The sequence below is a fragment of the Bolinopsis microptera genome, chromosome 1 (assembly GCF_026151205.1).
Source record: "Bolinopsis microptera isolate Bmic1 chromosome 1, MBARI_Bmic_1.0, whole genome shotgun sequence".
In the NCBI taxonomy this organism is placed as follows: domain Eukaryota; kingdom Metazoa; phylum Ctenophora; class Tentaculata; order Lobata; family Bolinopsidae; genus Bolinopsis; species Bolinopsis microptera.
The window spans coordinates 10,596,165-10,623,698 of record NC_087072.1 but is presented as its reverse complement, the minus strand read 5'-3'; the positions used below and the strand labels follow the sequence as shown (position 1 = coordinate 10,623,698).

At 37.9% G+C, this 27,534-nt stretch overlaps 3 protein-coding genes across 34 annotated transcripts in view; 2 read left to right on the top strand and 1 right to left on the bottom strand.

Moving 5' to 3' along the window:
- LOC134811502 (putative leucine-rich repeat-containing protein DDB_G0290503) overlaps positions 1-27,534 on the bottom strand; it is a 109,558-nt gene that overhangs the window by 7,633 nt on the left and 74,391 nt on the right. The window lies entirely within an intron of this gene.
- On the top strand, positions 90-27,534 carry LOC134811631 (uncharacterized). 3 transcript variants are annotated; one of them, XR_010159835.1, is made up of 7 exons: positions 90-208; positions 421-590; positions 741-866; positions 1,271-1,336; positions 2,230-2,603; positions 2,750-2,831; positions 2,944-3,414. XR_010159835.1 is itself a non-coding variant. In XM_063818632.1 (7 exons), exons 1-7 carry the CDS (start codon positions 98-100, stop codon positions 3,247-3,249), a joined length of 1,332 nt encoding a protein of 443 aa, XP_063674702.1. In that variant the 5' UTR covers positions 96-97; the 3' UTR covers positions 3,250-3,381. The 3 variants fall into 3 exon arrangements, 2 of the variants coding, with proteins under 2 accessions (XP_063674702.1, XP_063674711.1); XM_063818632.1 differs by having other exon boundaries at positions 96-208; positions 1,174-1,336; positions 2,944-3,381; XM_063818641.1 differs by lacking the exons at positions 90-208; positions 421-590; positions 741-866; ... (2 more) ...; positions 2,750-2,831; positions 2,944-3,414 and adding exons at positions 24,855-24,987; positions 25,295-25,488; positions 25,685-25,789; ... (2 more) ...; positions 27,029-27,110; positions 27,208-27,534.
- Positions 8,758-22,404, top strand: LOC134811621 (uncharacterized). Its single transcript, XM_063818619.1, has 10 exons — positions 8,758-8,944; positions 9,149-9,243; positions 9,521-9,607; positions 9,694-9,811; positions 19,812-19,942; positions 20,466-20,585; positions 20,779-20,941; positions 21,048-21,421; positions 21,630-21,711; positions 21,810-22,404. The coding sequence occupies exons 1-10, from the start codon at positions 8,828-8,830 to the stop codon at positions 22,065-22,067; spliced, it is 1,545 nt and encodes a 514-aa protein (XP_063674689.1). The 5' UTR covers positions 8,758-8,827; the 3' UTR covers positions 22,068-22,404.

The window sequence follows — 27,534 nt, the reverse complement described above, 5'->3', positions numbered from 1 at the left end:
ATGATCTCCGCCAATAGTAAAGATTATATTTCTCTAATTAGGGGTGGTTTCAACCTGAATGTTATTTGAATTAACTCAATTTATTAAATAGTAGTTTATGACTTTATTAAAAAAGATTTTCTGCTACGGATGCACAGTATGTTTCTTGCTAGTATTCGGGTTCGTATGTTTTTCTCTTGGGTCTTCTCAAGTTAACATACCATGTACGGTAAGTTTCTGTTAAATCTAGTATACCGTATATTTTAGTTTTTACATTTTATAAGATAATATATCTTAAAACAACCGGTTGCGTTGAATCCTCTTGTTCCTACAACAAGTCTATTCTTTCCTTAACCCCAATCAACCTTCAACGTTACTGATTTGAAACATATTCCATGATCCATCATAAGCCCAATATCTATCATTGAAATATAATCCCAGAACGTTATACAAGAGGGAAATGATGAGGAGCATCGGGCACCTTCCTCAGCCCAGATATTGTCTGGAATCAGAAATCAAAGCGATCAAAAGCTCAAAACTTCCCTTGCATCTCTACAGCTTCCCAACACTGAGGAGAATATTCAAACTGACCAATTGTGTCCTAATACAGAGTGAGATATTTTGACCTTCAAAATATATAGGTTTCTAGAAGATCTGTTTTCAATTTTAATTTAGAGCCATAGTCCAAGATTTATATTAAAATTACGTCATAAAATTGAACGATTTTTATGCACCCACACCGAACAAATGTCTTAATGCAGAGAGTTCTCGGAAGAAAACGAACGAAAGCTAGATTGGATACAGTCACAATGTAACAACACCCTTAGTTCTTTCACTGAAAGTGTCAGATCGAAACTAACAAAAATAAGGGAGATATTTTACTTCCCGTAAGTACATCGTATTATAATTAACAGCAATTTACAACAGAGATATTAGATATAATATATGTTAAAATTTGTTTTATTGACAAAAGGGACAAAGATATCGCGACTTGACAATAATCGAGCTATCGAAATTTGGGCCTAAGATTGATATTTGCCTTATCAGATTTTATTTGGTTGGACATTACGTGAACTCACGTGATGTCCGCCTAGATTAAAGGCCAGCTACCATGTACGTTAAAAGATATGTACTGTACGTTAAAAGATCTTTTTGCGTAAACTTTCATGTAAATTTGAATTTTAAATTGTTCAGCAAATCTTTATTGGGATGGTGTCCAGTGTACAAGGCGGCGACCTCAAACGTGTTCGCACATTTCTGCAGCGACTATTATGATAATAAAACTTGTCAGGACAAACATGTCAAAATGTGGAGATTCAACGGAGGCTTCAGAAAACGAGAGGACTTCAAAGAAAAGGTCAGTGGGTACGGACTATTAATTGGTGCTGTAAATACTACGAGTAGTATTAGTAATGTATACAGTATATCATAGCCTAGAATGACAGTGCAATCTCATCATTTAAATAGTGCAATACCAAAGTATGGCACGTCTTATGACGACAATATCAACTGGCTAACAACGTACTCTCATCCGGATCTATGCGCTAGTGTTTTTTTTAATAAAGGTCCTATATTAGCTATTACCGAGCACAACATTAGTCGCATAACTTACCCATTTAGTATTTTCTCAATAAGCATTTATAAGAAATCAGCAAAGCGTGTAATGATAGAACTACAAAGCTCAGGAAACGATGAAGAATGGCCACCTTTTCTGTGACATAATTTACCTGGGCTACGTAAATCAACAAGATCAGGCACACAACAAATCAACTACTGAAAATTACCTGAGGAATAAGTAAAACTAGACGATTAGCACACTAGTTCACTGCCCATTCACTGTCATGATAGCACTTGAAGGTGCTGATAAGACATGGTCTCATTTACTTTTATTTATTTTAACTACGGTTCAAACAGAGCAATATACAGAGCACTATACTATCGACTCTGCCCTGCTCACTAATCGTAAATTACCAACACAAGTACCTTATAAATCAGTGCGTGTGATCATCTGTCGTATCAAATCAAATTTTTTTTCACTGTTTTTAATAAATAAATCATGATATGCAAGTTTTAATTTTAAAGTTTTTGGTTTTAAAAAAAAAAGAATAAACGATAAAGGTTACATCATAATTTTCAACTCTCATTTTCACTTATATTAAATAAAATTATATTGTTATGTATCATATGATTTTGTAAACATTGGCCGGTGTACCAAAAACCGGTCCCCAAACAAAAATAATTTCTCTTCAGGATCCTCCGCCTAAAGACGAGAAAAGATTTCTAGTAGTTCGAGATCCATTCAGAAGATTACTCTCCCTTTATCGAAATAAAGTAGAGCTGTTAAGCCACCCAATTTTTAAAGACATTTTTACAGACTTTATGATTCACTATCGACCAATAAGATGGAATGTAGACTTTGATCAGAAGATAAGCGCTGATCAGGCGATTAGTTACGCGGAATCAATGACAGAGGGTGGAACTCATGAGAAACCAGAAGAAGACAACCCATATTTATATCCACCATATCCCACATTTAAGGAGATTGTGGATGCAACGATAGCCGGTTGGAAGAACAATCATGTCATTCCAGCTAGTCAAAGATGTGGTCCGTGTGGTTCAACTCCGTGAGCAACATAATTTGATAATATATGGAATTTTTTGGCGCATAAAACATACATTACTGCTACTGGATTTTAAAAAAAAACAGTATTGGTTTTCTTCTTTAGTGAACGATAGCCAGTCACGGCAGTATAATTGTTCATTATTTCAGGTATGATTTTCTGCTGAAAGTGGAAACATTTGACTGTGATCTGAAAAATATGTTCAACCTAACTGGCAACCTAAGACTCCTCGTAAGTAAACAAATTGGAATTCAGAACTAAACGGATTCATTTCTGGCTCAGATCTATTTCCCATGTTACAATTTGAATTAATATGAGAAAATTTACCCCATAATCTCTCCAGACGAACAGTGAGAGATGGATGACAAACCAGACCCCTGCCCTGGATATGACGATGTTCTACAGCTACTACTCCACCCTGTCAACGGAGCAGCTGGATGGGCTGCTCTACTTTTACCAAGACGACTGTTTGCTCTTCCAGTACCCATGTGCAGAGCACGTGGAAAATATTAAACAATTTAAATTATTAAATCCTAATCATAAGCATGAGTATAAAAACACTTGGTCGGGAATATATGGTGATCCGACATTATTAGCTGAATTAATGAATTCTGTGATTATTTTTATTACATTAATTAAATGTCGTTAAATGTCACTACATTTTTTTACAATTATATTGCATTTCTTGGCTGTTGAGTGTTGAGTATTTGATATTTAAGGTGTTGCTTTTTGCCGGTACTAGTTTGTTAACAGGAATCTTAAAGAATTTTAAGAATTTCCTAAACTATCTAGTTTCTTGACTCTTAGACTATTTTAAAAAAACAACTATTCAAAAACGAACTGTTTGTTGAATTTGTTGCAACCATAAAGCTAGTAGAAGGGACTAATCCGGATAAAGCAGCAGGCTCATATGGAATCCATGGTATCGTTTAAAAAAATTATGAGAGCTCTCTTGTAAAGCCGCTAACCATGTCATTCAAGTCTTTTGTCAATGGATGTATGTACTATGTCAGACGAATAGCAGTATAGTTCAGCTAATTCAGATAATTCTATCCGATGATCTGGTACACAAGAAATGTGACAAATGATCGGTTGAATATAACTATATAATATACCTAACTGAAGGTATGTGTTTTAGAACCTTAAACACCAAATGGTAAGTAAGATGAGTCGATGACACAGAAATAGAGGGTAATCGAATGTTTTGAGGACCTTTGGGTGTCATTGTTAACATTATTTTTTTAAAATGGTCTTCTGAAAAGACCATTTTTAGCTTAATCGTAATTTGAACATCAATAAATGTATTTTCAGATCAAGCATGGTTTGTGGTTCAAATTCGGTGTGAGATGGCTATATTAACATACACTAATAACATACATAATGCTTGCTTATAGTTGCTTTTTAAGAGTAAGAAAGTGCTGGCGAGCGTGCAGTATAATATTGGAGACGTATCATCTCATTGATTGATCTTGTCTACTGCCTTTTCAGCATTCCGCGTTTCACTTACTGAACAATTATTTTTAAGCAAAAATCCCCTTTTGAGAATTTTTTGATCACATAGTTCATTTGAAACCTTTCTTACACTAATTTCGTTGATGGGCAGAGGTGGTCGTTGAAGATTACTAAATGTCGCCTTCTGCAGGCTTTCACAAGAAAATATAGCATTCCAACAAGCTCACCAAATTTTGATAAACGTTATAAAGTTTAAGCTCCATTAAAATCAATTAATGCTTGTTAGATATTCCATAATGCATAATGCATAATGCATAATGCATAATGCATAATGCATAATGCATAAGACCACGCAAGGTGGTGACAACATGCTGAAAAACTGTTTGTCTAATATATTCAGAGTTAAGTTAATTCAGGGTTAAGTTTTCTCCGTCTAGTCGGGCTGTTCAGTATTTTGATTTTGTATCACTTTTTTAGATAGCGGTTGCTATTAAGTGCTCAACTTCAAGGGGGATGAAATCATAGATGTCATCCAATATGCACAAATTCCTGGGAGGGGGATTTTAGATTTTTCGACCTAAGTGGATATCACATATTTCATATGAAATATTTTAATTTTGAAACGGTCACTAAACTTAACTTTTTTTGTTGTCATGATGATGGGGAGGAAACGTATGCTTTTGTTGTCATAATTATGATTACATTAGAATTAGATAAATATAGATATCTGTAATAGAACATACCACTATATCCAAAAATTGAAACACTGTACCATAGCACACAACACAAAAAGTAAAACTACTGGCAAAGCGTCCTCAGAAAAAGAAAACCCTAGATATACCTAGCCTTAATGAGACCTGCTTCGCGATTGCTGTTCAGCGATGTGTGCTCCACAAGTCATCACTTACCTGAGTTACAATCACGGTTGCAGTTTTATAACTCACAATTAAACGTTCCTCGTTATCGGCCGAAATCAACAAATACACGCATCAGCCATAAATAAGAGCCATACACACATTTAAATCAAAGTAATTATATAGAAATCAAAAACACCGAATGTTACACCTTAACTTATCTACACTGAAAATCTTGCCGTCTCTAGTATAATGATACTTTGTTGGCTGAGCAGTGATCATTTCCTTTACTTTTACAACAAGCTTCTGATGAGCTGCTCTCTCCTCCTTGCTTCTGTCAGGTGTGATGTACCTTGCTACACGTTGTATACCTCTCGTGCACGCGATCAAAAGGGGTTACAGCGTGTGTCAAGATGTACCATGTGTGGTACGCTGTACATTTAGATTTCTTCAGATTTCTTGCTCGAGCAAAGAACCATTTTTACTGATTCCTTTAAAGGTAAGGCGTACAGCACGACGCGTCGGTGTAGCAGCAGATTGAGATAACACTACCGACACCGATAAGAGAGCAATGAAAGTGTTGCAAAAGCTAGAATAAAAGATTGTAAACACAAAACACTTATGCTGAATTTTCAATTTATCACCACATAGCGCACTACTATTACTAGTGACAAATCACCAATTAATTAATTATCACAGAGGAGCTAAATTGCAGTCACTTATACTCAACAGCCCATTTGACTCGCACGTGGGTATGCCACGCACAACGCAACGCGAGTCTGACTCTGTTCACGCTATATTGATCGTTCGAGTATAATTTCAGCTCATAATATCCGTGGTATTGATTAGTCTCGTTGCGTGTGCGATTTTAATGTACATGAGTGCTTAATGTACATGACGTTTACTGAAAGCTGTAGGCTGAATGTTATTTTCGATATATTATTAGCATGAATATTTCATTTATCTAGTTCCTTCAAATACCCTGCCGTCAGCGGTACCTGCTCGAACTAACCCAGATTCTCCTTCCTTCTGTTCGTAAAAGAAGCTTCTACGCAAACATTTCTGTCCAATTGCATACTATTTACCGAACATGAGGGTCGTGCTAATTAGGTTTATCTCTGAATATGTTGTAGAAGAATATAATTATGTTCTTGTTGATGATTTTACAAATTTCGTTCTAGAAACACATTATTTAAGGTTCAAGAATGTAAGTCGATTATGTATAAGTCTAAAGTAAATGTACAGTGTGGGGTTTGTAAGTTTACACTTAAAAGAGCGGACAACCTCAAACGGCATTTCGAAAACAAGCACCCATCTCAACAGCCTTTCCAGTATATTGCTCAACGGTTGAAAGTCGAAATTCCGCCACAGAAAACAGAAAATTTGTATCTGCGAGGAAATTTTAAACTTTCTGGATGTGGGCACTCAGCACATATTTAAATAATATATTCACATATTCATGATATTGACAGTAATGTACACTCAGTACAGTGGTCTTATTCTGACAAGGGTTTAGTAATTTATAATTAGACTGTTTTATTTTTAGATATAATTGTACTTAGTTTTGTTTTAGAATGGGAATCGCGCAACCCTATAATCTATACATTTTTACAATGTATCGACTCTTTTAAACGTTCTTCTTAACTATCTGTACTACCAAATAACATTCCGTCTATCGATTAATAGTTTTACCGCTGCATTTTAATCGCCTAATGTTATGTAATATAATATGATATATAATATAATATGTATTTACTACGGCTTAACATTCAGTATAATCCCTGGTCTTGTTTGGTTCTGTTACGCCTACGAGTTAATACATTTGACATTGTACTGTTAATTGCACGTATTTACGCTGTACTCCGAGGCAGTGTTTGTCTATTTGTCTATTCATTTAAAATCGGGTCATGGGAAAATAATATTAATGGCTTGTATATTGATAATAGCTACTTTAAACTGTTCTGCCGGATTATTTACAGCGCAAAACTGACATAATATTTGGAGCTGGTTTTCCTTTTTGAATCGAGTAACGAGATGTAACACTAGAAACTATTAAATTGATGCGAGCTGCCTGAGCATCTAAAGCTGGAAGGATATGAACTCACTATATCATCACTGTATGACTACTGTCCATCAGTTCAGGAGAAAGTGGAGGCCAACGCTACCGATGCAGACACAGCTGTTGTAAGAAACTTTCGAAACTTGCAACTTATGGGGAAGTCTTACAAGGTTGTACAATATACATACACGTATTACGGGATCAATGTTCCCCATCGCTATGTACTCTGCTTTCTGTTTTCTTTCTGTTGTCTGACTAGATATTGGTGCAGATGTTGGTGATACTAATCCAGTTACGTAATAAGTCACGTCAGGGTGCTAATAGACTCTCAAATACTAACGAGTTACCATGGTAATTGGTAAGAGGCCGATAATACGACCTAGTAATAACATGGTATTATATCTAATATCTATATTGTATTTTAATCTTGACGAAATCCCCCCGGCAACTAAAATACTAAATAAAATAATATATAATACCAAATACTAACGAGTTAACTGTGGCTAACTTATATACTAGAAAGCCCGTGGCCATAGGGAGGAAGGTATTAGTATTTTTTGGTAGTCAGTTTTTCCCGCATCAAAAAATATCCTACAAATTTCGATCCTCAAGTAGTCCCTCAAGTTCTGAAACCTTCAAGCTATTGCTAAACGTTATATCAGCTGTGAGGGTAGGTGCCACTTTCTACCTGCACACAATAGCCTCACACTAGCCTCACTAGATGATACTTTAGAGCTTTAGTCTTAACACACAACTGTGCACGCACCTCATGTGTGTTAACAGACTTGGAACCGTGGCAATGCTTTAATATGAATATGACGTAGTATACTGCGTCTTCTAAAATATTGGAGATAATGTCCTTCTGTCTATTGCCTCCCAGAAAACTTGGCACGTTTTTTTAAAGTATATAATTATATACTTTTTTATTAAATACTCTTCAAACTTTACAGAGTACAGCAATTATAACGGATAGAATAAACTCGAATAAATCATTGAAGTTTAGCTTTTCTCAGCACCTGAGCTGCCATATCAGAGCTATAATTCAGAGATAGCTTAGTAGGTCGTGATGTGTCTGCTCTGTTCAGACCAACTCTACAGCAGTCACGAAATGAAGATTTAACGTTTATCTCCCCAAGAACTTCAGCAACTTTGTTTTCTAACTTCTCACCGTCGGATTCACTTATTCCATAGATTACGACGTTCCTGCTTCTTTCGTCCTTTTCAGCTATTGTCTTAACTGCAGTACAGATCTTCTTTGGCGTAAGAGCAGCAGCACAAATCTTCTTCAGAGCAGAAGAATATGATTTCATTTCTGTCTGCACTGTTGTTTGGACTGACTTGAGTTCTGCGTTCTTCTTTTCAATGAGCTTCTTCAGCAAATGAATGACAGTTTTCTGCTCCGCGATTAATGAGATGTTCTGTTTATCTACTCTCTCCGCAGCCATTTGCAAATGAGGGGCTGCATAACGATTCAGAATGAAACAAACAGTTTGCAGCCAATCACACAGTTTTTCTTTCGAAACTGATCGCTTGTACAAGATCTTCGTGGCACATTTCAATAAAAAAACTGTTTGTAGCTCTCGCTAGCTGATCTGCATGCCTGGCATTAAACGGATCTTCATATTCGGGGTCATCGACCAAATGCCTTGTATAGAGATGTTATGAGTGCTGCATCGTGTATATTCCGATGTACAGTTCTTACAGAACGATCACACTAAAAGACGAGCACTTCTTAAGTTACAACACTAGCTGATAACAGAGCTCGCTAATTGCAACCAAATTTAAAACGACTACACTTACTGAATACTGACATTTCATTCGCACTTTGTTTTAGCAGTACAATACATTTATTTTAGTCGTTAATGACGAGATTTAACAACTTAATCCACTACGGATGCTTAATCTCTTTCTTGCTGGTATTTGGGTTCATATGCTTTTCTCTTGGGTCTTCCAAAGCAAACTCACCATTCAATTTCAAGGTAAGGGTCAATTAAATATCATGGGTACTTCGCTTATTATCAGTTTTTATAACTCTGATATAATAAGACTTTCAATGATCAACTTAATATTGCTTCAACTGACTTGTAACCGCTTTTTGGGTTGCAACATTATGTATTTAGTACTGTTAGCTTCTAAGTCTATTTTTTCCCATTCCACTTTTATCATTTGAAATATGATCCCAGAACGTTGCTGTTATACAAGAGGGGAATGATAATGAGGATCAGGAACCTTCTACTACGAAACCCTCCACCAAAATATTGAATGACCTAGTCATCAAGTTAGTATGTCATACAGACAACAGTTCCTCGTATCCAAGTTAAAGGTTTGACGGTATATTCGCCGCCTTTCCTATCTCACTTATATTTTCTTTCTGAAACTTATCTGAGAAATATTCTTTGACACGTGACAGCGATTAGCCTATCAGTTTCCAGAAGCGTTCAACCAAATCCTCAAATCAATGTCATATGTAAAAAATATAGCTCACCTCCCCTAATTAATATGAAAATATTTAACCGTTTAATGATCAAATTTGTATCACTCATAATATCTCTAAGGACTGAAGAGTTGGAAGTTGAGAACGAGAATTTGAAGAAGGAGCTAGAAGAAAACAAAAGCAAATATCAAGAAACAGACAGTCAGTTGTAAGTGAATCTATTCTAAATTAATCCTTGTTATACATAAACTTACAGGGTCACATGGATTGAAATATTGATACTTTGCTCGACAGGGAGGAGATAGCGAGGTTGCGTGCAGAGGTAACTCACGTGACCGAGTTGAAGAGTGCTATAGAACAGTTACAGAGGGAAAATGATGATCTGAGACGCAGCTGTTCTGAACAGGAACAGGTCAGTGAGCTTGCTCGGTTACGTTATTATTTATTATCTAATACTAATAGGGCCAGGGAGGGTCATTTATTCTTCGAGAATGTGACTTGAAAAGGAGTGAACGGTACTGCATTTAAATACCTTAACAGACGTGACTTTATTAGAACAGGTAAAAGTAACAAACAAAACAGGTTTCCCTAACTTTCTAACAATTCCCATTGAGTCTTGACTTTGTATGCGCTTTTCTCCATTATTTAGATTACTATCCGCCTGAGCGTCTATAAGCCCATTGTATTTCTCAGCCTTTTTGGTTATGCCGTACCCGATTCAAGCGGCTGTCCTCATGATCTCCGTCCACATACCACACACAATGATTTGTTGAGAAGTATGAAGCTGCATAGTAATCATGGTAACGGTGTTCAAAAGTTCAAGTATAAAACTCCATACAAAATTTAACCCACATATGCACATTGTTTAACTTTAATCTCAAGAAAGAGTATCGAGGTTTCTTGAGCAAATATTTTAAAGATTTTCAGAATTTTGCATAATTTTACCGCACCTATATGTTGCCTCTGATCTCACCCGATCCTGCACCTGTTTAATTCTATTTTATGTGCGGCAAATCTGAAGGAAAAAAACACCGCGATCTAATACTTTACTCTTCAATATTTGCTCAAGAAACCTCAATACACGAGAGTTCTCAGCTATCCCTTTTATAATAGAGCTGCTCCAGTTTGCTAACATTCCCTTCTACTCCAGGGACCTTAAGCCTCTGGGACGGTCATTAGTAGTGTATAAATAGGGATTAGCTTTTGTACTTGTTTATATCTAATCTGTGCAGGTATTATTCTGTCTTAACCTCAAATGAGGTCCAAATTTCGGGACCTAATGTTCTTATTCCTTGGCCAATTTTGCATTTTTTCATACTATACTAATAAGAAGGCCATGAAAGCATTTGGCTCAATCAAAATAATTTCAATCGTAAATCTCTCACAGTTCTCACGTGTTAAAATTGATTGGTGTGGTGTCCGTAAAATGGCAACGGATATATTTACTTTGGGAGGCGCCATCTAGTCTGCTGATAGTGCTCTATCTGCTAGCCGAGAGCGGAATAAACGATGGGTTACGTCAAGCAAATGTTTCGAGGAATAGCAAAAAATATCTCCTCAGTGAACAGATCAAGTTCTGGTATCTACCGAAACGTTTGCTTGATGTACATATATATTTTCTGTAGATGTATTGTACTTCTAAGTTGTATTGTTCTTCGAAACATTCAAAATCCGGCGTTGATAAGATCCTCGTAATTCTTTGCATCGTTTCATTATACATTGTACCATATATCGCCTCGTTTTATATCTATGGAGATGTTAGTAACTCCTTAACAGTTAACCTGGTAACTTACCATGGTAACTGCCGATAATAAGACCTGGTAATACCCAAGTTTTACCAGTCTATAACTATGGCAGCCCCTTACCACTCTGGTACCAGCCAGTCTGGTAACCCGACCTATAATTACCACTCTTGAATGGGTCTAATATCCAGGCCTAAGGATTAGCAAGCACATGCTTACGGCAGATACGATGGTTTGTGGGCGAATGAGCAGTGTTGTACTTGTAGTGATTAGTGTATTTCTCAGCAAGCTTCTTGTAGCATCTAAACCTACTACCCCATCCACTGATTCTCCTTCAATCAGCCCCCTAAAAATAACATCGTTGGCTTCATTTATGATATGTGTTTCATATTGTTGTTTGTTTTGTGTTCTGTTTGATTGGGGCGTGTTTCCTATTTTAAAAGAGTGGTGAGAAAATAGCCAGAAAGTCGGATATATATCTAACGTTAACACCTTACTGCTGATAGTGATTGTGATAACAATATTGTTAGTGTATGTGATAAAGGTAGTACCCTTTAAACTTTAAAGTGTACTCCGTTAGGTTCATAACTATGCAGGCCTACACAGTACACATGCATAATTGGGGATTAGGATGTTCTCAAGCTTTGCTTTTCCCTACGCCTATTCGGTTGTTTTATCCATCGTTATCTGCCCTTGCTGAAGTGTAATTAGGGCAACACTGATCCTGTCGCTACTAGCAATAATAAATACATTTTAACAAGCATAGCTAAGTGAAGTTTCAATTTCTGGTAATATAAATCAAGAGGCTTGCATATATGGCAGTATTTTGCTTGCCATCGCAGATCATTACTGGAAGGCCCCGGAATCTCACTCCGCCATATGTTCAAAGTTTTGCGATTTCGTTAAGGTTAGGTAGAATTAGCTATTTTATCTTGTCGGGTAAGGACTAAGAAGGAACTACATGAGTACATTCCGATTGAAGAAATGTGTTATTCTTACGTATTTACGTATTTAAGATCACCAGTTTGATAATATGTGTGGTTGTAATGTGATACTGATTAACTGACTTTTCATTTGCACTTTGGTGTAGCAATAATACTTTAATTTTAATCGTTAAACTTAATGACGGGATTTAACAACCTTTTCAGAGTTTTTAACAAAAAAATTGGAGACGATTTACAATTTTTGGTAAAATGGTTGCCAATTACTCGTAAAAATAACCATTCAAATAAATTATTAAAACGTTATGTCCTTGCTGTACGGCAGTGTTAAACAAGGAACTGAAACCGAGGGGTTCCGTTCAGGCCCTTCACACTTTGTTTCTGTCTAGTTCTAATGTACCGTCACAATAGTGACTTTAAATATATATATATATACTAGCAGGAACCCGTATAACTCTAAAGTGGCGACAAACCTTCTTATAATTATATAATATACAACATATCCAGTATCCACGCAATATATTAGTGTATACTATTACTAGCATAGCTATTAGCTACGTGTAGTTTCGATTCAATTTCTGGTGACGTGTCAGTATTTACTATTTTTGCTGGCTATCAACCATAAATGCAAAGTTGTGTCATTTTATTAGGTTAATGTAAGTTTGTTATTTGCTTTATACATGTGTAAGGAGTCGAACTACATTCGATCTAATAAGAGTGCTAATCCGGCAAGTTTCCATAAACGATATTTTATGATCGGCGCCGATAATCGCTTATTGAGCGCTTTTTCGGCGTTTAAAAAAAAAAACCGTTTTCAATCGCTTTTTTTACGATTATAAACGGTTCAAAAAAAATCGCTTATAATCGACTATAATTGATGTCATAATTCAAAAAAGCGCTTTTTTTAATTTAAAAGCGCTTATAAGCGCTTTTAAGCGCTTACTAGCGTCGCTGAGCGATTTGAAAGCGGTTTTCCAGTAGGATTGGCGCCAAAAACGGGTGGATAAGCGGATGGCCGGATAAGCGATTCGTAGGCGCTTTTTTGAACCATTTATAAGCGATTATAAGCGCTTATAAATGGGGTGCAATTTAGCTGTTTGTAAAGCGCAAATAAAGCGCTTATAAGCGCTTTTAAAATTGAGTCAGGAAAACGCTATATTACATCTTATAACCGCTTATAATCGATTATAAGGGTTTTTTTAGAAATCGCTTATTACGGCTAATTCATCGCTATTTCACCGCTTTTACCGCTTTTCCTATCATCCATGGCCAGGTGAGCAGGAATTAAAAAGCGCTTATAAGCGCTTTTTCGATGCTGCCCCTAGCCTGGTCGGAACGGGGTAGTGCCCGGAATTTAAAAGCGCTTATAAGCGATTTCTTAATTCCCCTTAACCTGGTTGGAACTTTCATGTGCTTTTCTGAGCAACCTGGGGTGCACCGGCAGAGTCAGGATTTAAAAGCGCTTATAGGCGCTTATTATCGCTTTTCTACCACTTTTCCTATCACCCATGGCATGGGTTGGCAAGAATTATAAAGCGCTTATAAGCGTTTTTCAATGCTGCCCCTTAGCTGGTCGGAACGGGGGAGTGCCCGGAATAAAAAAAGCGCTTATAAGCGCTTTTTAAATGCTGCCCCTAACCTGGTCGGAACTGGAAATCAGAGTGCCCGCTTATGAGTGCTTTTCTGAGCAACCTGGGGTGCACCGGCAGAGTCAGGATTAAAAAGCGCTTATGATCGCTTTTCTACCGCTTTTCCTATCACCCATGGCCTGGTTGGCAAGAATTATAAAGCGCTTATAAGCGTTTTTTCAATGCTGCCCCTAACCTGTTCGGGACGGGGGTGTGCCCGGAATTAAAAAGCGCTTATAAGCGATTTCTCAATTCCCCTTAACCTGGTCGGAACTGGAGAGTGCCCACTTGCATGTGCTTTTCTGAGCAACCTGGGGTGCACCGGCAGAGTCAGGATTTAAAAGCGCTTATAGGCGCTTATTATCGCTTTTCTACCACTTTTCCTATCACCCATGGCATGGGTTGGCAAGAATTATAAAGCGCTTATAAGCGTTTTTCAATGCTGCCCCTTAGCTGGTCGGAACGGGGGAGTGCCCGGAATAAAAAAGCGCTTATAAGCGCTTTTTTAATGCTGCCCCTAACCTGGTCGGAACTGGAAATCAGAGTGCCCGCTTATAAGTGCTTTTCTGAGCAACCTGGGGTGCACCGGCAGAGTCAGGATTAAAAAGCGCTTATGATCGCTTTTTTACCGCTTTTCCTATCACCCATGGCCTGGTTGGCAAGAATTATAAAGCGCTTATAAGCGTTTTTTCAATGCTGCCCCTAACCTGTTCGGAACGGGGGTGTGCCCGGAATTAAAAAGCGCTTATAAGCGATTTCTCAATTCCCCTTAACCTGGTCGGAACTGGAGAGTGCCCACTTGCATGTGCTTTTCTGAGCAACCTGGGGTGCACCGGCAGAGTCAGGATTTAAAAGCGCTTATAGGCGCTTATGATTGCTTTTCTACCGCTTTTCCCATCACCCATGGCCTGGTTGGCAAGAATTATAAAGCGCTTATAAGCGTTTTTTCAATGCTGCCCCTAACCTGGTCGGAACGGGGGAGTGCCTGGAATTAATATGCGCTTATAAGCGATTTCTGAATTCCCCTTAACCTGGTCGGAACTGGAAATCAGAGTGCCCGCTTATAAGTTCTTTTCTGTGCAACCTGGGGTGCACCGGCAGAGTCAGGATTTAAAAGCGCTTATAGGCGCTTATGATCGCTTTTCTACCGCTTTTCCTATCGCCCATGGCCAGTGGCGTAACGTTGCCTGTTGGCGCCCCCCTGCCGAAAAAGCGCCCCCTGTTGGCGCCCCCTTCCCTTTTGGTGCCCCTCCCTAAAATTGAACAAATTAGGCGATTTAAGAGGATACGCCGGTAAAATCTCTAAAAAAGTGTGTATCTAGAGCAAAACGCGCAGTTTTGCTAGTACTAGGTAGTGCGCAATCGACAGTAAGCCGCGCGTGCCGACTGTAGGATGGTTTTTTAGCGCTAATTTCGGCCAGCACAATTTTCTTCACACAAATAGATATAAAGTATCCTTCCCGACCTCCGATTGCAACAAAAATTGGTAAGCTTACTCAGAGACTTACAAGGAAGGTGTCCGAAAAGTTTAAAGCATATCCAACCATTAGACATTATGTTACAGCTAAAAGCAGCGTATTTTTCCCCATTTTGATCACTATATCAACTCCGATATCCACCAAATTTTTCGGACAGTTGTGAAAGCCCTATTGGAAGGTCGTCGCCAATTTTCAGAATGATCTCATTCAAGGAACTGAAGATATATCCAAATAATACGACAAAAATCAACGAATTTGGTCAAATTTGGTCAAATTACGCGACTTTTACAGCTAATTTTGCTCCAAAAGCCGCGCACCATCAAATATGGCACCTAGGCGAAACTCACTGATCTTTCCAAAAAGGTATGACAAATTTGGTATTGTGAAAATTCTCACAGTCTCTAGAAAACAATGGTACAAAAATTTTTAAAATCCGAGCAAGTTTATTTTTATGGTGCACCCCCTACTAGTACTTTAGTTAAGTTTTCGAATTTGTCCCACATTCAAACGACGATTTGGCGCCCCCCTAAGACGGCGCCCCCCTGCACAGCGGGGTCAGCAGGGCCCTTCGTTACGCCACTGCCCATGGCCTGGTTGGCAGGAATTAGAAAGCGCTTATAAACGATTTCTCAATTCTCTTCAACCTGGTCGGAACTGGAGAGTGCCCACTTGCATGTGGTTGACCATTGCATGTTACATGTAGGCCCGACATGTTACTGGTCTGGCCCGACATAGCACGTGCCATCGTGGCATTTCGAGAAGAAAGCGGCGCGCGCTACTTTAGACGAGTAACATCCGTCAGTTAAGAGTATCACCTGTTAACCATGGGTATTGGGTCTATTTGTATCATTCAGGTCGCGTCGTGACATAGTCATAAGTAAATTAAACAATTGCGCGGTAATCGGTAAACAAGCTGATATGCCCATTTTACAGCATGAACTAACATGAGACAAAATAAAATATTGACTCACAATGCGATGTCAATCTTTCAATTCACAGCAATTCACATCTTTCAATTCACAGCTTGGCGAGGCCCAGTCTAGTGGTGAATTTTTACCAAACTATAATAGCGAAGCGCAATGTTGAATGTGATTGCGAGAATTGACGGGTGACACTCGTAAAATATTTGTTCCATATATTGGAGTCCAACTCGGCTTTTACTAATTCGCTCGCCCAAAAATTTCACGTGACTTTGGTTTTTATGGTTTTGCAGCCGTACAAAACGGTTTTACATAAATCCTAATCCCAACCCTAACCCTAACCATAACCCCGAAGTTAACCATAACCCTTACCACAAGCCTAACCCTAACCCGGGCCCTAAACAATCGAATTCGTATTTTACTAGCCTGTCACGTGACCAAAACGGATTTGTGCCCATAACTCTCCAGGGAAGCATTTTAACCCTACGTCATGGGGGGTGATTCGGAATCAGCGTCCAAAAATACACCGATATAGATCACTTTCATGCCCTAAAGGGCCTTTTCACAAGAATTTCCTTAAAATTTGGGCGAGCGATTTAGTAGAAGCGGTAGAAAAGCGATCATAAGCGCCTATAAGCGCTTTTAAATCCTGATTCTGCCGGTGACCCCAGGTTGCACAGAAAAGCACTTATAACTATAAGCGGGCACACTGATTTCCAGTTCTGACCAGGTTAAGGGGAATTGAGAAATCGCTTATAAGCGCAGCATTAAAAAAGCGCTTATAAGCGCTTTTTAATTCCGGGCACACCCCTGTTCCGAACAGGTTAGGGGCAGCATTGAAAAACGCTTATAAGCGCTTTATAATTCTTGCCAACCCATGCCATGGGTGATAGGAAAAGTGGTAGAAAAGCGATCATAAGCGCCTATAAGCGCTTTTAAATCCTGACTCTGCCGGTGCACCCCAGGTTGCTCAGAAAAGCACATGCAAGTGGGCACTCTCCAGTTCCGACCAGGTTAAGGGGAATTGAGAAATCGCTTATAAGCGCTTTTTAATTCCGGGCACACCCCCGTCCCGAACAGGTTAGGGGCAGCATTGAAAAAACGCTTATAAGCGCTTTATAATTCTTGCCAACCAGGCCATGGGTGATAGGAAAAGCGGTAGAAAAGCGATCATAAGCGCTTTTTAATCCTGACTCTGCCGGTGCACCCCAGGTTGCTCAGAAAAGCACTCATAAGCGGGCACTCTGATTTCCAGTTCCGACCAGGTTAGGGGCAGCATTTAAAAAGCGCTTATAAGCGCTTTTTTTATTCCGGGCACTCCCCCGTTCCGACCAGCTAAGGGGCAGCATTGAAAAACGCTTATAAGCGCTTTATAATTCTTGCCAACCCATGCCATGGGTGATAGGAAAAGTGGTAGAAAAGCGATAATAAGCGCCTATAAGCGCTTTTAAATCCTGACTCTGCCGGTGCACCCCAGGTTGCTCAGAAAAGCACATGAAAGTTCCAACCAGGTTAAGGGGAATTAAGAAATCGCTTATAAGCGCTTTTAAATTCCGGGCACTACCCCGTTCCGACCAGGCTAGGGGCAGCATCGAAAAAGCGCTTATAAGCGCTTTTTAATTCCTGCTCACCTGGCCATGGATGATAGGAAAAGCGGTAAAAGCGGTGAAATAGCGATGAATTAGCCGTAATAAGCGATTTCTAAAAAAACGCTTATAATCGATTATAAGCGGTTATAAGATGTAATATAGCGTTTTCCTGACTCAATTTTAAAAGCGCTTATAAGCGCTTTATTTGCGCTTTACAAACAGCTAAATTGCACCCCAATTATAAGCGCTAACTTAACACTTTGGTATTTTGAGAACAGTTTCCTAGACAGTACGTATAAAAGTAGATACTATATTGTAAAGAAGTTAAATAATACATTTAGACTTATAGATGATATTACTACCCTTAACTCTGATGGTTACTTAGAGGAATATTTTAAGTTAATATATCCAGACTCTCTTACTCTTAATAAGGAAAATGAAGTAGATAGTGCCGCCAATGTATTAGATCTTGATATTTCGATAAATAGCGAGGGGAAGTTTTCGTGTAGAGTTTATGATAAAAGGGATAAGTTTGGTTTTAAAGTGGTCAAGTTTCAACCTTTGATGAGTAATCAAGCTAGTAGTTTATTATATGGCACGTACTGTTCACAGGTTGTGAGATATTCTAGGATATGTAATAACGTTGTTGCTTTTTCTGATAGGGTTTTGAAGTTTACTGATGATTTAATTGAGTTGGGTTTTAGACGGGATCGTCTTAGTAAAATATACTTATCAGTGGTAAAGAGGCATGGGCTAAAGAATAAGTTTGGTATTGGGTGTGGAAATATATTAATGCCATAGCCTGACCTATGGCATCCTTTTCTAATGTTACGAGATATTTGTCGCACGTGTTGATTTTAGTTTTATAATAACTTTGCGGCGGCGCAAATCGGAGTTCTAGGATTACGCGGGAAATTACGGGGGAGTAATTGTAGCTTGGGTCAGTTCGTTGTATGACGTGTTGACTACGTTTACTTAGTATACTTTATTCCTACCGTTTTATTACACATTTTACTTTATCTACCTATCACTATACAGTATACATATTTAATCTTAAATTATCATTTTAGTGGAACTATGTAAAAGGGGATCGTTGCTAGCGTTAAAACTGTTTTAACCCTGCCATAGTCAGTTGAAAGTCTGATAGCATATGTTCCATTTGATTTGACCAAACTAATGCCTTTCATTGCTTTATAATCGCTTATAAATGGTTCAAAAAAGCGCCTACGAATCGCTTATCCGGCCATCCGCTTATCCACCCGTTTTTGGCACCAATCCTACTGGAAAACCGCTTTCAAATCGCTCAGCGACGCTAGTAAGCGCTTAAAAGCGCTTATAAGCGCTTTTAAATTCAAAAAAGCGCTTTTTTGAATTATGACATCAATTATAGTCGATTATAAGCGATTTTTTTTGAACCGTTTATAATCGTAAAAAAAGCGATTGTAAACGGTTTTTTAAAAAAAAAGCGCCGAAAAAGCGCTCAATAAGCGATTATCGGCGCCGATCATAAAATATCGTTTATGGAAACTTGCCATAATCCTACGTATTGATCTACTCAAAATATTCTCAATCTTCAATATACTGAGATTTTAAAATCTAAAACGCAACTTATATTAATTAATAGCGATAGTTAATACATTTTAGTCGTTTATGATGAGATGAAGTATTTCTACTACGGATGCACAGTATGTTTCTTGCTAGTATTCGGGTTCATATGTTTTTATCTTAGGTGTTCTAAAGCAAACATACCAATCACGGTAAGAGTCAATAAAATATCATGGGTACTTCGCTAATTATCAGTTTTTATAATTCTTATATAATAAGACTTTTAAAGATCAACTAAATATTGCTTCAACTGACTTGTAACCGCTTTTTGGGTTACTGAATTTGCAACATTTTGTACTGTTAGCGTATAAATACCGATTAATAGAAACTTAAATTTATCTTTTTATACGAATTTCAAGCATATACTTGCTTCAAAAGTCGCACATAATTTATTTTGTGGAAATACATTGCCTATCTATTATATGTCCATTCTTTCCCCCATTCGACCTTTATCATTTGAAATATATTTGTATCATAAGCCCAATATCTATCATTGAAACTAATCCCAGAACGTCGCTGTTATACAAGAGAAAAATGATAGTCAGGATGAAGACAAAAATCTTGAAACTGTCCTAAGATATCCACAGCTACCCCAAACTGAGGACAACATTGGAGTAGGCGAACTGTGCCCTAACACAGAGTGAGATATTTTGAGCTTCATATCTACTGTATATATATAAATTTATATATAATAATCTATAAACATATAAATAATTTGTTGTTGCTTGGTTACCCAAAAAAGAGCTGAACCTTATCAACTACAGACAAGCAGAAGCATTATACATATTTTAAACAAGTCAAACACTCAAAATAAGCGAGCAGGCGAATGATTTCATGATATAGTTATTAGAATGAACAATACACCCGACTAGCAACAGGGATTGGTATTGTTCTTTGATTATACCATGAAATGATTCGTCTGTCCGCTTATTTCGAGTGTTTCTATATAGATTTTTTAGCAGCTCTGTTTTCAATTTTGGATTAAAAACTTGATGTCCACTTTTGGTTTTTCAACGTTAGTGTTGCAGACAGGCGGCATCTTAAAATATAGGGAAAAAACAAAATCTCAATTCTGAGAGCAAGATATTTCCTTTAAAATTGCATCAAAAAGTTAAGCTTTACGATCGCTAATTCCTCCCAAACCGAACACCCTTTTTATTCAGAAAGTTCACGGAAGTAAACGAGCAAAGGTTGGCTTGGGTACAGTCACAATGTCGCGACACTCTTACTGACAGTGTCAGATCTAAAATCTCTGACATCACGGAGAGACTTTTTTACTTTCCGTAAGTTCATCTTGAGACAAGTTACACAGATTCTGAGATGATGGGTATTGTGATAATCGACATTTGGGGATACTATCTATCATTGTGTACATTTTGCAGGTCTTACTCTATAAATGTCTAAATTTTGATAGATGCTCGGGTTCTTAGAGTGTAAACTTCATTTAGATTTCTATTCACGATTTAAATTTTTCAGCAAATCTCAGTTGGGATGGTGTCCTGTGTTCAAGGCAGCGTCCTCCAACGTGTTTGCACATTTCTGCCATGACTATTTTGATGATGAAACATGTAAGAATAAGCGTGTTAAGGAGAAAGGTTTCAAAGGTGGCTTCAGAGAACTAGATGACTTCATAGAAAAGGTTAGTGGGTAGGGAATATTTGGTGCTGTAAATACTACGAGTAGTAATGTATATCATAGCCTAGAATGACAGTGCAATCATTTTAATAACACTGATTTCTCTTAAGGATCCTCCGCCTATAGAGGAGAAACGATTTTTGGTGGTTCGAGATCCATTCAGAAGATTACTCTCCCTTTACAGAAACAAAGTGGAGCTGTTAAGCCACCCAGCTTATAGAGAAATTTACGTAGACTTCATGGTTCACCATCGACCAATAAGTGGGCAACCAAACGGTGAAAAGAGGAGTGCAGCATGGAAGGCGATTAGCTACGCGGAAGGGATGACCGAAGGTCGACGTCCGAGAAAACCACAAGGAGACAACCCATATTTATATCCACCGTATCCCACATTTAGGGAAATTGTGGATGCAACGTTAGCCGGTTGGAGGAATGTTCACCTCATCCCAGCTAGTCAGATATGTGGTCCGTGTGGTTCAACTAAGTGAGTAAAAATATTTTATATTACATCATTTTATACCAGAATTTTTGATTTTTCTGCTCCTCTTCTGGGGGTAAAAAATGCCCCCAGAGCGTGACAAAGAGCTGTAAGGGCGGTAAAAAGAAGACCAGACACAAAACAATTTAGTGGGGCCGGGGGCGGCACATATGTACCTTTCACCACTGGGCCACATCAATATTAAACATTTCAGGTACGATTTTCTGCTAAAAGCGGAAACGTTTGACTGTGATCTGAAAAATATGTTCAACACAACCGACAACCTAAGACTCCTCGTAAGTAAACAAAAGAAACCAAACGGATTTACTTCAGGCTTATGCCATTTCCCATGTAATAAATATTATGAGACAAATTTACCTAATAATCTCTCCAGACGAACAGTGAGAGATGGATGACAAACCAGACCCCTGCCGTGAATATGACGATGTTCTACAGCTACTACTCCACCCTGTCAACGGAACAGTTGGACAGCCTGAACAGCTTTTACGAGGACGACTGTTTGCTCTTTCAGTACCCATGTGCGGAGCACGTAGAAAATATTAAGCAATTTAAATTATTAAATCCTGATTTTAAGCATGAGTATAAGAACACTTGGTCGGGGAGGGTCGGTGATTGGGACATTATAAGCTGAATTAATGAATTTAATTGCTCTTGTCTGCCGATATGTTCGGTGTTTTATATTTATTGTGTTTATTTTAAGGGGGGTTCACCCTGATTTTTTGTGAAATTTGATTTGGAGATAGCAATTGACCAACAAATTAGGGCCTGTGAAATTTGTTAACATCTCATCCCTCTTATTCACTTCATATCCACCTGCTCCTTTGAGATGATTGCAGGAGGTGCGATCAGCTCGTATTTCAATCTGTTATTCGTTATTGAACCTGTATTGATTACCTACATTAGGTAAAATAAGTGGATTAATTTATCATAATTCATATTGAATCATAATTTTATTCTTCATCTCTGTATGTATGTGTTTCTTTTGTTCTAAGGTAAATTTTCATATTTGAAACATGATATCATGATAATATGTAGAGGGAAGGAAATTTGGTTGACTTCAAAGTAAGAGTAGTTATAGTACATAATATATTGCCACAGCGAATTTCACCTAAATGCTGCCAACTTAATTGCGAAGTCTGCGATATTATCACTAATCACTCGATAATATACAATTTTGGGCATAAATGTTTGCCAAATACTAAAAAATAAATTCAAACACATGATCCAAAATCTTTTTACAGATATGGCCATTGCAATCATCCTGCACTTATGATTCATAATAGCGACAAGAGAAACGCCATTGTTGGACATGAGGAAAGTGAGGGCTCCTCAAACTACATTAAATATATTCCTTCTGATGACGTTGGGTGGGTGGGTCATATTTTCTTCCAAAACGCAGTTAGTACTTGTTTACTAAGTGGTGGGTCTGCTGCTCATTTCCCAGAAAAACAATTAGTACATGGCACTAAAGGGGATGTCCAACCCCAAAAAACCCATTTTACCTCAAATTTCAATCTTGGAAATGGGTTTTTTTGGGTTTTTTAAAATTTTTTCGTAACTTTTCATTTAATTCGACTATAACATTGAAAACAAAACCCCTACTAAATAGTGGGTATAATTTGCCCATTTTCCAATGTTTAAAACAATTTCTGGGTGGGTATCTTATTTTATATACCAAGACACAGTTAGAACCGTGATTTCTCAACAGTTAGTACCGCAAAAGGGGGTGGGTGTCCTAAATATTATCCGAAAAAGCAGTTAGTACCGTGAAGGGGGTGGGTGGGTCCTTTTTGTAAATTCCAAAACTGCACTTGGTCGACGTCATGTACGGCACTTAGTACCTGATCCCCCCCCCCCCCCCCCCCCCCCCCCCCCCGTGTATTGACCCGCTAATTTGATAACGTTGTTTGGCTATAATTCGATACTGATCTACTGACTTATTTGTACTTTGTTTTAAGCCCGTTGGAGCGAATCCTACACTCTTCAACATTCCAAGATCTTTATGAATTCGACTTATTAGACCCAAATATCAAAAACTTAACTTAATCAAGAGTTAATGCATTTTAGCCACTTCAAGCTTGCTCTTCACTCGATCTAATCAGAGTGTTAGTGTTACAGTTAATCTTACGTATTAGCCAGCTAATTTTATGTTTCAATTTATGGTGACGTCACGTCAGTATTTTTTTCTGGCCATCATGCCTCACTGCTATTGAAAAGTTAGTGTAAATTTGTTAAAGTTAATGTAAATTTGTTATTTGCTCTTCACTTGATCTAATACGAGTATAACGTTCCTAATCCTGTGTATTGGCCCGCTAATGCACATGTGTATTGTGTACATTGTGTAATGATCGGCTGATTACGTAATATGTGAAGTTTGAAAACATGCATTACACTGTCGTATGAAAGTAAACAAACAGACCGCAATGAGCCCCCCCCCCCCCCCCCTAATAAGCTTATAGTATTAGATGACAGTTAATATCGAGGATCACCTAATTATGACTTATGTACCAACGCAGCCTATGCAGTAATGGGAGAGAGAGAGCACAGAGGGAGATAAAGTGAGCCACATTTGTCACTTTTGTGGTACAAAACTATCAATAAAACCACTTACCAACGGCCGATTTAAAAAACATTTGCTTATTGGCTTCGCCAGAGTCTTTTCGGCACTATACCGAAAAAAACCAGTCCCGTAACTCACACACACACACACACACACACACGCACACACACACACACACACACACACACACACACACACACACACACACACACACACACACACACACACACACACACACACACACACACACACACACACACACACACACACACACACACACACACACACACACACACACACACACACACACACACACACACACACACACACACACACACACACACACACACACACACACACACACACACACACACACACACACACACACACACACACACACACACACACACACACACACACACACACACACACACACACACACACACACACACACACACACACACACACACACACACACACACACACACACACAGATTTATTGAGATTATTGTTTAAGATACTATATATTATACTTTGATGTATGGTATCTTCTAGCATAACTACGTGTACTCACAATTTCTGGTGACGTGTCAGCATTTTTAGGTTAATGTAAGTTTGTTATTTGCTCTACACATGTGTAAGGAGGAACTACATTCGATCTAATAAGAGTGATAATCCTGTGTATTGGCCCGCTAATTTGATAACATTGTTTGGCTGTAATTTGATACTGATCTACTGACTTGTTTCATGCACTTAATTTTAAGCCCGTTATATCTTCAACTTTTCGAGATTTTTATTAATTTAACTTATTGGATTATTAGACTCTACTATTCACAACATAACTTAATCAGTAGCAATAGTTAATGGATTTTAGTCGTTTATGACGATATTTAACGAGTTTTTCCGCTACGGATACAGAATATCTTTCTTGCTAGTATTCGGGTTCATATGTTTTTATCTTGGGTCTTCTAAAGATAACATACCATGTACGGTAAGTGTCATTAAAATATCTTGTATTATGTATGTACTTTTAAAAATGTTGTAAAATTAAAAATTCTCAATTTTGCTTTCACTGACTTGTAACTGCATTTCTAGTAGCTATATTTTAGACTTAACATATCGTGTATAGTGTACACTTTGCTTATAATATATAAATACTGGTTAATATAATGTAAGTGTAACCATTTCGAAAAATTAACATCCCCTGTTGAGCCCTCTATGGCATTGCTAGCTTGATGTTTTTAGAAAAATATGTGCGTGGATGAATCCAAATATGTATTATCGATATTGAATCCCAGAACGTCTCTGTTATACAAGAGAGGAATGATAATGAGGAACCTGACCCTACTCCTACGATAGCCTGGACCCATATTTTTAATGATCGAGGTCCCAAAAATCTAAGCGACCAAAAGCTTGAAACCTCCCTTGCGTCTCTACAGCTACCCCAAACTGAGGAAAATATTAAAACTGATCAATTGTGTCCTAATACAGAGTGAGATATTTTGATATTTTAACCTTCTCTGTAGGTTTCTAGCAAATCTGTTTTCAATACCAGATTTAAATCATCTCAGATACTATGTTTATTTTTTAATATCACAATCATTTGTTGCATAACATTAACAGTTACATCATAAAGTGGAAATTACAACGCTTGGTATCCACCCTGACCGAACGAATGTTTTATTCAGAGAGTTCGCGGAAGAAAACGAACGAAAGTTGGATTGGATACAGTCACAATGTAACAACACTGTCAGATCTAAACTTTCTGAAATCTTGGAGATGTTTTACTTTCCGTTAGTACATCTAATTATAACTTACTACAGAGATGTTAAACTTATATAGACAGCTGACTTTGTTTGGGGGATTTTATTTGGTCAGACATGACGTGGACACTGATGGGCTCAGTATCGTAGTGATGCCCACCCAAATTAAAATCCAGCTACCATGTAAATTTTATATGCATCAAATAAAATGTTTGCTTCCATAATTATTTTATGCCAAAAACATGTCCGTCCAAGTAATACCTGCCTGGATAAAGTCTGATAAGGCATTGACGATATTTAGGGCTGACGTTAATGTCCAAATTTTACACTCAATTTAGTTTTCCATTTTCGATTTCGACTTTCAATTTTTCAGCAAATCTTTGTTGGGATGGTGTCCAGTGTACAAGGCAGCGTCCTCAAACGTGTTCGCACATTTCTGCAGCGACTATTTTGATAATGAAATATTTCAGAACAAAGATGTTAAAACGAAGAACTTCGAAGGGGGCTTCAGAGATCTAGAAGACTTCAAAGAAACGGTTAGTGGGTACGGACGATTTGTAAATGGTATGAGTGTTCATTTTAGGACTTTAGGAGATGCATATCTATGTTCAACTTAATTCTGGAGATCGAAAAAATTCCCAAATTTCTTATCGTACATTTAGACTCCTAATGTAACTAAATAACTTGCAATCATTTTCACAACGCTAATTTATCTTCAGGATCCTCCGCCTAAAGACGAGAAACGATTCCTAGTAGTCCGAGATCCATTCAGAAGAATACTCTCCCTTTACAGAAATAAAGTAGAGCTGCTAAGCAGCCCGATTTACAAAGAAACTTACTTAAGCTTCATGATGCATTATCGACCAATAAAATGGATTACCAACTTTGATAAGAGGACGGCAGCTTACATGGCAATTAACTATGCGGCATCAATGACAGAGGGCAAAAATCAGAGGAAACCAGATGAAGACAACCCATATTTATATCCACCATATCCCACATTTAAGGAGATTGTGGATGCAACGATAGCCGGTTGGAAGAACAATCATGTCATTCCAGCTAGTCAGAGGTGTGGTCCGTGTGGTTTAACTCAGTGAGCAACATAATTTGATAATATATGGAATTATGAAGAATGTATCATAAACACAATATTGCTACCAACTATAAATATAATATTGGTACCAACAATGATGGTTTTTAAAAGTTTTCTTTAGCGTCTCACTTATGCCCGATAACAAGTAACAGTGTTGATACAATTAAACATTTCAGGTACAATTTTCTGTTGACAGCGGAAACATTTGACTGTGATCTGAAAAATATGTTCAACCTAACCGGCAACCTAAGACTCGTCGTAAGTAAACAAAAGAAACCAAACGGATAGATTTCAGGATTAGGCCATTTCTCATGTAACAATTATTATGAGAAAATTTACCTAATAATCTCTCCAGACGAACAGTGAGAGATGGATGACAAACCAGACCCCTGCCCTGAATATGACGATGTTCTACAGCTACTACTCCACCCTGTCAACGGAACAGTTGGACGGCCTGCTCTACCATTACGAGGACGACTGTTTGCTCTTCCAGTACCCATGTGCAGAGCACGTGGAAAATATCATAAAATTTAAAACATTAAATCCTAATCATAAACATGAGAATAAAAACACTTGGTCGGGGATATTTGGTGATCCGGACTTTACTAGCTGAATTAATGAATAATGTAATTTCACTGGTCTTGTCTGCATGTAAGAATGCGGAAATTGTCGGTGTTTTATA